This window comes from Canis lupus, chromosome X (assembly GCF_011100685.1).
Source record: "Canis lupus familiaris isolate Mischka breed German Shepherd chromosome X, alternate assembly UU_Cfam_GSD_1.0, whole genome shotgun sequence".
NCBI lineage: Eukaryota > Metazoa > Chordata > Mammalia > Carnivora > Canidae > Canis > Canis lupus.
Genome location: NC_049260.1, coordinates 40,890,652 through 40,903,698, shown reverse-complemented (window position 1 = coordinate 40,903,698; position 13,047 = coordinate 40,890,652). Strand labels below are relative to the sequence as shown.

The window sequence follows — 13,047 nt, the reverse complement described above, 5'->3', positions numbered from 1 at the left end:
TTTATTTTGAAGACATTTTCTTTTTTGTAAAAAATATTTGAGAGAGAGAGAGAGAGAGAATGGGAGGAGGAGCAGAGGGAGAAGGACAAGCAGACTCCCAGCTGAGCACGGAGCCCAATGCGGGGCTTGATCCCAGGACCCCTGAGATCATGATCTGAGCCAAAACCAAAAGTCGGTCCCTTAACCAACTCAGCCATTTAGCACCCCTTGAAACATTTTCTAAGCATCTATTCAGTAAGTGCAAAGCCCCATTCAGAAGTTGATTCCAGCCATTGAGAGGCCCAAGGAACGTGCAGCACAGTATTGGGAGGGCCACATTCTCATCATGCATCCCAACCTGTGGCCTGAGGCTTCTGTAACTTCCTAAATTAACTGATACCATAATGCCTTTCTGTGGTTTGGGGGTGGTTGCAGATTAGGGATGGGAACATACCTCTACTGTGTGCACACTGGCGAAGAGAGACTAGGGTAACGGGTCCTTGCCTCTATGCTGGCCACTGGCCACAGTCACTTTGCCTCTAGCCACACTCATATCCCTGGGTGAGTTAAAAAGCTGTTCCCGGGGGGCAGGGGGCACCTGGGTGGCTCAGTGGTTGAGCGTCTGCCTTTGGCTCAGGCCATGATCCCGGGGTCCTGGGATTGAGTTCCACATCGGGCTCCCTGCGTGGAGCCTGCTTCTCCCTCTGCCTGTGTCTCTGCCTCTCTCTCCATGTTTCTCATGAATAAATAAATAAAATCTTTACAAAAAAATAAAAGCTATTCCCTCTCATTAAAAAAAAAAAAAAGTTTGAGATCACCAGTTCTGGGATGAGACTGTCCCAAGGTCACAGGAATTCATTGTATCTCTTCCCATTAACAAAGAACAAGAAGCTTCCTTATCTCATATCAAACTCCTACAATGAGAAACCCCTCCTCTGGGAGTCACACGGCCATAAACAGAATCACATTCCAATGCCCTTGAAATTTGTCATGAATCTTATCTTGTACAGTGAACAGATAGTCCTGGTTGATACTTTGTAAGTCTGAAAGCCCTTCTTGGTACATTCAAAGAAGGAATATACCTGGGTTTTTTTTTGGGAGGGGGTTGTTTGTTTCTGTTTTGCAAATAAAGGGCTTGGCCCGACCCAAGGTAGACAACCTTTGCTGTGCCACAAACGGGCCTCCAACTTCTAAAGCTGTTATCCAAAGATGTTAAGGAAAGATCCTCCAGTGCCTGGTCAGCAACACAAAATGGGGACTGTTGCCCCTCGCCCGCGGGGAAGAGGAAGTATTGAGCATCCAGAATTTGCTCTTGGATCGAAGCGGGAGTGCACAGGTGTGGACAGAGAGAGCACGACCAAGCAGCAGTTTTAAAGCATGTCCAGGATGCTTTAACAAGAAGTTCCCTGGGGAATGACACATCAGGTGACCGCCCCTCCCCGGGGAGAGGACGATGTGTGGGCGGATCTGAGCCCGGCCTTCATCCTTACCCACGGTCACGTGCTGCACGCTCTTGCTGAGCGAATCCCACCGGCAAACCTTTTTCGCAGGAATATCTACGAAGAGCAGAGAGTTGGCCGCCTCCTCCCACACCGGAGACTCTCCGCACCTGCAGTTCTCCCGCAAAACACACTCAATCTTAATGGAAGACATTGTCAAGGGGGTGCTCTGCGGAAGGTAACGGAGATAACACGGGATGTAATCGCATGGGGCGAATTCAGTCAAACTCCGGGCTTAAGGCCCTGGTAAGATGACGATGCAGAACTGAGTTTTATCGGAACTGGAAAAATTTCTCTAAAATCAGAACAAAATAGGCAATGCGGCAGGAAGAGACATATATGAAGACAGGGCTGATCGTCCATAACATGAGGCATCTTCAATCCACTTACCAGTGCTTGTTTTCAACTATCTTTAAAAGAGAGAGAGAGGAAAAACCCCAAGCCCCCCCACATCCGTACCTTGGTGCCGATGACCCTTGGAGAGCTGGCTGCTGGCTGCTCCTGCACCCAAAGGCTGCCCTTTATGCCTGCGCCCTAGCCCCCGACTGAAGATGGGTCTGGTCAGGGGCGGGCAGCTCCCTCATTGGTGGCCCCTCCCCGCCCGCAGGTCACCAGCTCCTGCTACCCTCCCCACCCACTGATGGTGCGGACTCCCTTCTCCCACCTCACCAAGGCCAGGGCCTTCCCGCTCTGCATTTTTCGGACCTGCATTTTTACAAGTTAGATTCACCGGTGATAATAAACTAAATTGGAGCTGACACCCGTTTCCAACTTGGTGCAGTGGAAGGGGTGGAGAAGGGGACATACATGATCTGGGGATCTCTTGTAGGAATGGACAGTCCCTCGGCTACTTCTCGCTCCGGGGAAGGCACTGTGCCAGTTTGGCAAGGAGTCTTGAACTTTACCGACAGGAACATTCTATGCTGGGACTTGAGGCCAGAGTGTGACCAGCGAACAGGGAGAAGACAAAAATTATCAGAGAAGAAACATTACCTAAGACACCCCGTGGGAGAGGAAAACCAGGCAACTTTTCAGAGCCTCCTTTCTTTCCCAAACTCGTCCCAGCTGCTGACCCAAATTGTCTGCATTGTCATTCTTCCCCCTGGCATGTTTCTGCTTAGAAGTAAGTGGCCTCACCCACGCATGGGCGAATTAATGACAGCTGAGGGAAAAGGCAAAAATAATCTTTGATTTCATATTTCCTTCTATACATTGGTTTTTTTTTTTTTAAAGAAACGACTCAAATCTTATTATTATTATTTTTTCGACTCAAATCTTAAATGCTGATGGCCAGCGTCGTAGCATTTGGAATCCTTGCTGGCTGTTAAAATTTGGCACAGGCTCCAAAGGCCTTCGTGTTATCGACCCGAGATAAGGCCCAGGATCAGACGAGGACCTTTTGCAATGTTGACTTAATGGGGCGCTCCGGCGTGCAAGCTGAGGGTGGGAGGGCTGGGCCTCGCAACTGTCATTCCGCCGGGGCTTCCTGGGAGCGGGCGGCGGGGCGGCGGGGCGGCGGGGAGCGGGCGCGCGCCGGCAGGTGTCCCCGCTGCACCTGAGCTGCGCGAGCGGCGAGGGGCCTCCGCACCCTCCGGCGGCGCCGCCGCAGCCTCGGGCGACCGTGAGGCCCCGTGAAGCTGAAGGTCGAGCCCGCCTCGCCTCCGGCCGGGCCGAGGGGGCGCACGGGGCCCGGGTCCCCGGGGGGCAGGGGCAGTCGGCCTCTTTTCAGCCGGCCCCGGCGACTCTGTACCGGCCGTGGCCGGACCTTTGCATCCCCGGGGAGCCGGGCGGAGAGGCCAGCGCGACCCCGGCACTCACCGGGCTGGCGCCTTCCAGTGGCTCAAGGTCGGGCCGCGGAGAGAGGCCTGGGCGGGGGCAGGGCGGCTCAGCAGGTGGGTGGCAGCAGCTGGGGGTGCGGGCCGGGGAGTGCACCCCCCGACGCTGTCCCTCTCCTCCGTGGCTCCTGGAAGAATCGTACGAAGCCACCCGCGACGGGCGGGGCGGGGCAGACGCTTGGAGGCCGGAGCCAACCCTCGGAGTTTGGCCGGGGAGCTAAAGTTTCTCTCTTACCTAAACAAGAAAAGTTGTTAAAATACCTAACAGAGATTGGGGTCGAGGGTCCGGTTAAACACAAGCAGGTTCAAAGAGGAAAGAACAAAGCGGTTAAACAAATCCACCCTTTTCCTAGCGGGAGAAGAACGACTGTTGGCTGGAGTCCAGCTCTTGCAAAGCTTTTTTGGGGAGGGGGGGAAGGAAAGGCCTTATTTGATTGGATTTAAAAAATCAAATGGAAGAAACGACCCTAAGCAGTGCTCAGCTTCGCACTCTCCTTTGAGAGGCTACGTCACCACCCATATTTTTCTCGAAATAACTTGCAAGTTTCAAACATTTTTAAAAAATTAAGGGAGACATGGGATCCCTGGGTGGCGCAGCGGTTTGGCGCCTGCCTTTGGCCCAGGGCGCGATCCTGGAGACCCGGGATCGAATCCCACGTCGGGCTCCCGGTGCATGGAGCCTGCTTCTCCCTCTGCCTGTGTCTCTGCCTCTCTCTCTCTCTCTGTGACTATCATAAATAAATAAAAATTAAAAAAAAATTAAGGGAGACAGGTAAACAGAACGGTGGTTCCCGCTGGCGGATGAGAGCTGAGGAGTAACTGTGAAGGGGTTAAGGGAACTTTCTGGGGGGTAATGGAAACTATGTGAGTGAAGGTTTGAGTTGCATAGAAGTAGGTACTGTCCCTATTCGTCTGGTGGGACTCTTGAGATTTGTGGATTTTATTGTATATGTTGAATCCCAGGTCAGGGCTACCTTATTATCATTATTATTTTAATTTTTAAAGTAGGCTCCATGCCCAGCGTGGGGCTTGAACTCAGTCACGACCCTGAGATCAAGAGTCACTGGCTCTACCAACTGAGTCAGCCAGAGCCCGGTGCCATCTCATTGATCTGTCTCAATCTCTTCTCGCATTCCTGGCCATCTGCACTATCCTAAGAGCCCTTAGTGCACTCAAATCATGATCACTGTGGCATTCCAGTTCCCTTTAATTCACTGAGGAGGAAAGGCCAGAGATCAAGCTCCAAAGACACAGGGCTCTAGGCAGCCTGGAGATGTTTGGAGCAATCTCAGCTCAAAGTCTCAGGGTAGTAACAGAGTAACTGGCACTTAGGGCCTCAATGATTTTGCCTTCCCCCTGGGAGATGTTTAAGACAACTACTCTCCCATGGGACACCTGGGTGGCTCAGTGGTTGAGCGTCTGCCTTCAGCTGGGGGTGTGATCCTGGGGTCTTGGGATCGAGTACCACAACAGGCTCTCTGCAGGAAGCCTGGCTCTCCCTCTGCTTATGTCTCTGCCTCTCTTTCTGTGTCTCTCATGAATAAATAAATAAAATCTTTAAAAAAGAAGAGAAAAGACAACTACTCTCCCATGTCTCCATTTACAGATGGGAAAACAGTCTACAGAGTGAGGAGGCTCCCAAAGTCTTGTGTTAAGCTGGGAGAAATCTGGCAAATAGGCCAAACCTGCAGCAGAGAAATAAGACCTTGGGGCCTCCTGGTGGGGGGGGGGTCAGTCAGCTGAGCCTTGATTCTTGTTTCAGCTCAGGTCATGATCTCAGGGTTGTGAGATTGATCATCGTGGAGTCTGCTTCTCCGTCTCCCTCTCCTTTTGCTCCTCTCCCCCACCCCCCCTCAAATAATAACATAACATAATATAAAATAAGAAAAATAAGAACTTGAAGGGTACATTCTTGAGTGGGGCAGAGAATGGGACTTTGATCTCCAGAGGCTTCTCTGGAGTTCTGTTTTTGCCCTCTTCCCATCACACAGCTTCTTCCACCACCTTAATGCTGACGATGCCCCAAGCTATCTCAGCCCAGAGCTCTCCCCAAAAATGACAGGCCTGGGGTTCAGATGCTCTACTCACTCGCACCACTGAGCTGTCCAAAACCAATCACATTATTCTCCATGAGCCTGGGAATGTGACCCTGGTCCCTCCAACAGACTTTGTGAGAAGCCCAGACACCCTGCTAGACTTCTCTTGGTCCCGACCTCAAGTCCAGCTAGCCACCAGGCCATAGAAATTGTCCCTCCAATGCCCTTCTGACTACGTTGGCACTTCCTTCATTGATTCAGGCCTCCCCGCTTCTTGCGCAGATTGTTGATTGTTGTCAGCAACCTAGAGGGCTTGCCTCACCCCTTTGGATCTGCTGCCAAAATGACCCACTAGATCATGAGTCCTGAAGGGCAGGGATGATTCGCATTCATCCTCACCTCCACAGGGCCCACCGTAGTACTGACACATAGAGGCTCTTCAATTACATGCCCCCCCTTTTTTTTGTAGGGAGGAGATAACTTTATTTTGAAAAAATGTCAGTGTTACAGAAGAGTTGCAAAAATACTGTAAAGGATTCCCGAGTATTCTTTACCTAGATTTCTCAAATGTTAACAGTCTACTGTTGCTTTGTCTTTCTCGTTTACATATAAATGTAAATATATTTTTATTTTTCTTGATTTTTAATTTTTTAAAGTAATCTCTACATCCTACACATGGCTTGAACTCCCAGCGCTCTACTGACCGAACCAGCCAGGCACCCATATGGCTATATTTATTTAATGGTTTGAGAGTAAGGTGCAGACATGATGCTCTGTTACCTCTAAACCTTTTGGTATGCATGTCCTGAAAAAAGGGACATTCTTTTATATAACCACAGCATAATTATCAAGATTGAGTGATTAACACTGATACAATATTATCTAGCTGAGTTTCATTGATTGTCCCACCGATGTCTCTTATAACAAAAGGAAAGAAAGTATTCCGTTCTCAAATGCAACCCAGGAGAAAGCTTTGCATTTAGCTGTGCTTATTCTCCTTTAATCTGGAGTAGCTCCTTAGCCTTTGTTTCATGACATTGACAGTTTTGGAGTTTAAAACGTAGAATGTGGGCAGCCCCGGTGGCTCAGCGGTTTAGCGCCACCTTCAGCCCAGGGCCTGATCCTGGAGACCTGAGATCAAGTCCCATGTCGGGCTCCCTGCATGGAGCCTGCTTCTCCCTCTGCCTGTGTCTCTGCCTCTCTCTCTCTCTCTCTCTCTCTCTCTCTCTCTCTCTCTCTCTCTCTGTGTGTGTCTCTCATGAATAAATAAACAAAATCTTTTAAAAAATAAATAAAACGTAGAATGTTCCTTAATTTGGGATTATTTGATTTTTCCTCATGGTTAATTCAGGTTATGCCTTTTTTGGCAATACTGTAAAAGTGATGCTGTATCCTCCATAGCATCTGGAGGCAAATGATGTTGATTTGTTAACTTTGGTCACCGTATGTGCTCATTGAATCTTTATAATAAAATATAATTTATTCATACCCAAGAGCATAGAAAGCCCCTTAAACCTGCTGGAGGTTCCTTCTTGACCTCAGTGATGGTCTAGCCATGTACTCTTTCTGCTTCTTTCATCTGAATTTGCTACTCCTTCCGCCTACAACACTTTACTCCTCCCACTAATCCAACCCCTACCTCTGCACTGGGCTTGCTCCTACCTGAGAGTTAGCCTAGTGTCCTGTCCACCAGGAAGCTTTCACTGATTGTCCTGGCTCTGACCTGTGGCTCTTACAGCATCCTGTCTTTATGTTTTATTATGATATTCACCACATTGACTTAAAATTGTTGGTTTGTCTGTCTCTCCTGCTACATCAGGAACTCTCAGAGTAAGTCTTGGACCTTTTATTATGATATAAACCCCTTCATTCAAAGATCACCTCCAGGGACACCTGGGTCGCTCGGTTGGTTAAGCGTCTGCCTTTGGCTTAGGTCATGATCATGATCTCAGGGTCCTGGGATCGAGCCCCACATGGGGCTCCCTGCTCAGCAGGGGAGTCTGCTTCTTCCTCTCCCTGCTCATGTTCGCTTTCTCTCTGTCTCCCTCTCAAAAAAAACAAAACAAAATCTTTAAAACAAAACAAAAACAACCCTCCCCCAAAGATCACCTCTAGTCCAACAAATCTGGGTTCACTGATTCCTCAAAAGAAGAGAGAACTCACAGCATGGGGGAACTGTGGGATGTCTTGGTTAGAAGGTGTTAGACAGAACCTATTATAGGACTTGGCTTTGTGTTAGGTCATTTTGGGGTGAGTACAAGGACTGAAGGCTGTCAGGGAGTGGGGTAGTTTTATGATTGGATATCTTAATTCTTATTAAGAAGGTGAGGAGGATGGAGTGATTGATAAAGAAGCAACACCCATTCATAGGAGCTAGGAGAGGGCGATGTTTGGTCATTTTGGGGATTTTTTTAAAGATTTTATTTTATTTATTCATGAGAGACACACACACACACAGAGAGGCAGAGACACAGGCAGAGGGAGAAGCAGGCTCCATGCAGGGAGCCCAACATGGGACTTGATCCCGGGACTCTGGGATCATGCCCTGGGCCGAAGGCAGATGCTCAACCACTAAGCCACCCAGGCGTCCCCATTTTGGCGATTTGGACTGATGTTTGTTAGTCTTGTTTTTGTCTTGCTTCGTGATGGACACAGAGAAGTCTTGTCTGTTGTTGGAGATCTGTGAAATTGTTCATGTTCAATGAGAGAATACCAAAGCCTTGCTGTGAGTTCCAGGCCAGCTCTTGTATGTCAGGGGCTGCGTTTCTTTCTCACTCCCCTCTTTCATCCAAGATCAGATGAAGTCAGGCCACAGGACGCAAGTCTATATTCTGATCATCACCACTGCCAGGATTTTGCTGACCTGGAGTTGGCTCAGAGGAAGTTGTCTGTAGTAGGGTTAGGGCTCGTCTCTCCTCTCCATTGCAGAATGAGTTGTTATTGAATCCCCTGAGGTGACAAGGGCTGTACAGTGGCATTTAAGACTCTGGACAGGATGCATCGGCCAAATGCACCACAGGCAGTTACCAGAAACAAGATGATGATTAGTCCTTGTAATAGACCCTGGAGACAGACCAAACTCAGGCCAGGGAAATATGTCCCAAAGCCCAGCTGGTCTCTTGTAGAGAATCAGATGGCCTTTTCTTTTAGCCTGATCAGAAATTGTTCTACTTGGGGGCTCCTGACTGGCTCATTTGGTGGAGTGTGCATCTCTTGATCTTGGGGTGGTGAGTTCAAGCCCCATGTTGGGTGCAGAGACTACTTAAATAAATAAAAACTTAAAAAATAAATTATTCTCCTTGAGCCTTAGTATTTATATGAGTGCAGCAAGAAGTGTTTGCTGAAGCATAAACTCCCCCTTGGCTAGCTAACAGGAAATTGAAGGTTATGAGTTTCCTCATGACAACTCTGGCTAATGAATGTAAACTGGTTTTGGCAGCGGGCAGGGGGTGGGGGACTTCTGAGTAGAAACCGTGTCATTTCTGGCATCTGATAAGGTCAGAGACAGGTTTTGAACCACCTTTTCACTATTTTGCAGACTCCAGCTCACAGAGCATGCATGAAGAGTCAGCAGCTACTTCTCCCGGGATTTATCCAGACTCACCCGTGCCTGCCTCTTCTTTTCAGGGAAAAATGTTCCACAGGAGGGCTGGTACCTTCAAAAGTTGTTTGAAAGTTTCTAAGAATTATCCCAAATATGCAGTTAAGTTCACTTGTAGCAGGTGGATGTACATCTGATGGCCACATAGGCGATGGTATCGTAATGGGGCACAGACTCTATTGGGCTTATGAGTATCATTTGGCATGAGCTAATTGTATGTCCCTTGAAATGTCCCCTCCAATAACGTGAGTGGTGGGGTTAAGCGGTTCCTGAGACAAGGGTTTCTGATGAGAACAGAGTACTGTGGCCCTGGCACAGACCCCACCTGAGTCCCCACTCCTGGTGGCTAGCTTTTGCTGACAGCACCGTGATGACCTTGGAAGAAGCATTCTGCTGATGTGAGGTCACTTGTTATGTGACCAAAGTTTGGGATGGATGAACCTTTTTTAGAGGTACATCTTTTCTAAAGATTTTATTTATTTATTCGTGAGAGACACAGACAGAGAGCCAGAGACATAGGCAGAGGGAGAAGCAGGCTCCCCACAGGGATCCCAGGACCTGGGATTATGACCTGAGCTGAAGGCAGACGCTCAACCACTGAGCCACCAGATGTCTCTTAGAGGTACATTTAAAGGAAGAATGATTAAATTTTTGTCCACAGTTAAATTCAGAGCGGCAGCTCTGGTCTGAGAAAAACTTATCAGGTTTTTCTTTCCTTTTTAAAGATTCTATTTATTTATTCATGAGAGACACAGAGACATAAACAGAGGGAGCAGCAGACTCCCTGCAGGGAACCCAATGTGAGACTCGATCCCAGTACTCCAGGATCACGCCCTGGGCTGAAGGCAGACGCTCAACCACTGAGCCACCCAGGTGTCCCAGGTTCCTTTTTTCTTAAGCAGGAGATCACTGAGGGACAAAAGGCACAGGACGAAGATAAGGAAGAACCTGCAAAGGAGCCTTTTAGTAGGTTACGGGGGAGTGTCAAGTACAAGAATAGCAAGACGACTGTGGTAGGGTCGAGGGAAGGAAGAGGCTGCTGACAAATCAGAAAATGAACCTTGGGGCATAAGCTGTCTTCTTCTGTAGTCAATGGTTTCTGGAAGGTTCCTAAGAGTCGCATTTAGAGTCCCAGTGGAATGGCCATCTAGTAGTCAGGATCCAGTGATGTGTATCTTTTAAGTTGGGAAACACGAACCGAAGTGTCAGTGCCTTGGAGTTTTATTGCTGTCGGTTGCTAACAGCGCCCGATAAAGTCTTTTCCATTGAGGCTCAAGGGCAGTTTTGAGAGAAAACCTTTCAGGTTTGAGTCATGCAGAGGCTGCTGGGTGGGTGTTTTGAAAACGCAGCTTGGACCTGTTGGTGATAAAGCTGGAGGTGTACGAGGCTCTCGTGGTAATTAGTCACTTCAGCTTGGAATAAGCTAGAGCCTAGGATTGGAAGTACTTTCTTTTCCTTTTTTAAAGATTTATTTATTTATTCATGAGAGACACACACACAGAGAGGCAGAGACACAGGCAGAGGGAGAAGCAGGCTCCATGCAGGGGTCCTGACGTGGGACTCGATCCCGGGTCTCCAGGATCACACCCTGGGCTGAAGGTGGCGCTAAACTGCTGAGCCACCCGGGCTGCCTTTTGACCCATTTTAAAATTAGTTTTATATATGAGGGGAGGTATGGATTGAAGGTCTATTTTTTACTATATGGATATCCAGTCATTCCAGTACACTTTGTGGGAAGAGGATTGTTAAAGACAATCTACTTTGCACTAAATTGCTGTGTGCTTTTGTTGAAAATCAGTTGGCATGTATGTGTGGGTCTATTTTTGAATTCATTCTATTCCACTGATCTATATGTCTATCTCTACACCAGTACCACACTTTTTTGATTACCACTTCAAGAATGAAATCAGGTAGTGTCAGTCTTTTAGCTTCATTCTTTTTGTTCTAAGTGTTTCGCCAACCCTGGGTCCTTTGCACTTTCATATGATTTTAAAATTTGGTTTGTCAATTCCCACCCCAAGAAGGTATGATTTTGATTGGAATTGCATTGACCAATTGGGGATAACTGACCTCTTAATATTGAGCCTTCTGATCCATGAACATGGTATATCTCTCCATTTATTTAGGTCTTCTATTTCTCTTGGAAATGTTTTATTGATGCCATTGAACAGGTCTTTCATATCTTTTGTCAGATTTATACCTATGAATTTCACATTTTTTGGCACTAACTTAAATGGTATTATTTTTAAAATTTCAATTTCTGATTGTTCCTTGCCAGTATATAAAATACAATAGATTTTTGTAAATTAACCTCTTATCCTGCAGCCTTGCTCTACTCAGTTATTAGTTCTGGTAGGTTTATTTATGTATTTATTAAATATTTTATTTATTTATGAGACAGAGAGACAGAGAGAAAGAGGGAGGCAGAGACAGAGGGAGAAGTAGACTCCCCACTGAGCAGGAGCCCAATGTAGGACTCAATCCCAGGACTCTGGGATCAGTACCTGAGCCGAAGGCAGATGCTTAGCCACCTAGCCACCCAGCTGCCTGTTTTTTTTTTTCTACATGGGCAATCATGTCATCTGAAAACAAAGAGAGTTATATTTCTTCATTTTTAATCAGGATGCCTTTCATGTCTTGCTTTATTGTACTGGCTAGAAATTCTAGTATAATGTTGATGAGAAGTGGTTTCTTGCTTTATTGTACTGGCTAGAAATTCTAGTATAATGTTGATGAGAAGTAGTAACATTCTTGTCTTATTCCTGATTGTAGAGGGAAAACATTATTTTTCACCATTAAATACAATGTTAGCTTCTTGCTTTATTGTACTGGCTAGAAATTCTAGTATAATGTTGATGAGAAGTAGTAACATTCTTGTCTTATTCCTGATTGTAGAGGGAAAACATTATTTTTCACCATTAAATACAATGTTAGCTGTGGGTTTTTCATAGTTATCTTTTATCTGGTTCAGGAAGTTCCCTTCTATGTTTAGTTTGCTAAGCATTATTATCAGGAATAGATACTGGATTTTGTCAAATGCTTTTTATGTATCCTGGAGATATGATGAATTATATTGATTGTTTATTGAATATTAAATAAACCTTTCACTTCTGGGATAAATCCCACTTGGTTATTGCTATGGACTGAATGTTTACGTTCCCCCAAGTTCATATGTTGAAGTCCTAGCCTCCAATGTTATGGTATTTGGAGGTGGGACCTTTGGGAGATAATTAGGTTTAGATTAGGCCATGATGGTGGGACCCTCATCATGGGGTTCATGCCCTTATTTGAGGAAAAGAGAACTTTCTCTTTCTCTAACTATGCACCAAAGAAAAGCTATGTGAGAACACATTGAGAAGGCAGCTGTCTACAAACGAGGAAATGAGCCCTCACCAGACAGGAGTCTAATGGCACCTCTATCTTGGACTTTTCAGCTTCCAGACTGTGAGAAACAAATTTCTCTTGTTCTAGCTAGCCAGTCTATAGTTTTTTGTTGAAGCAGCCCAAGCTAAGATGGTCTCGATGTATTATCTTTTTGATATGTTATTGGATTCAATTTGTTAAAGTTCTAAGAATTTTTGCATCTATTTTTATGAAGGATATTGGCCTATAGTTTTCTTATTATGTCTGTGTGGTTTTGGCATCAGGGAAGAGTTTGTGTAGAATTGGTATTATTCTTTATTTTTTTAAAGATTTTATTTATTTATTCATGAGAGACACAGAGAGAGAGAGGCAGAGACACAGGCAGAGGGAGAAGCAGGCTCCACGCAGGGAGTCCAATGTGGGACTCGATCCCGGGTCTCCAGGATCACGCCCTGGGACGAGGGCAGTGCTAAACGGCTGAGCCACCCAGGTTGCCCTGGTATTATTCTTTAAATGTCTGTTAGGATTTTCCAGTAGAGCCATTTGGGCTCAGAGTTTTCTTCATAAGAAAACTTTTAACCCTAATGTATTTAAGAATAAAAAGGTTTTCAGGTTATCTATTTTTTTTTCTAGAATGTGCACTGGTAGTTTGTGTCTTTGAGGGACTGTGTCCATTTCATTTTTGTTGTTGAATTTACTGGCATAAGTTTTTTAAAAAAGATTTATTTATTCAT

At 46.4% G+C, this 13,047-nt stretch overlaps 1 protein-coding gene across 3 annotated transcripts in view; it reads right to left on the bottom strand.

The window, feature by feature from the left end:
• RGN (regucalcin) overlaps nt 1-13,047 on the bottom strand; it is a 31,576-nt gene that overhangs the window by 14,741 nt on the left and 3,788 nt on the right. The window contains exons 2-4 of one of the 3 annotated variants that reach the window (XM_038587295.1): nt 3,297-3,548; nt 2,472-2,640; nt 1,470-1,647 (exon numbers count right to left, since the gene is read on the bottom strand). In XM_038587295.1, the coding sequence (XP_038443223.1) occupies nt 1,470-1,632 (163 nt within the window). In that variant the 5' untranslated portion in view covers nt 1,633-1,647; nt 2,472-2,640; nt 3,297-3,548. Of the gene's footprint in view, nt 1-1,469; nt 1,648-1,937; nt 2,094-2,471; nt 2,641-3,296; nt 3,549-13,047 lie in introns of those variants that run through there. The other 2 variants (XM_038587294.1, XM_038587293.1) reach the window with 2 other exon arrangements.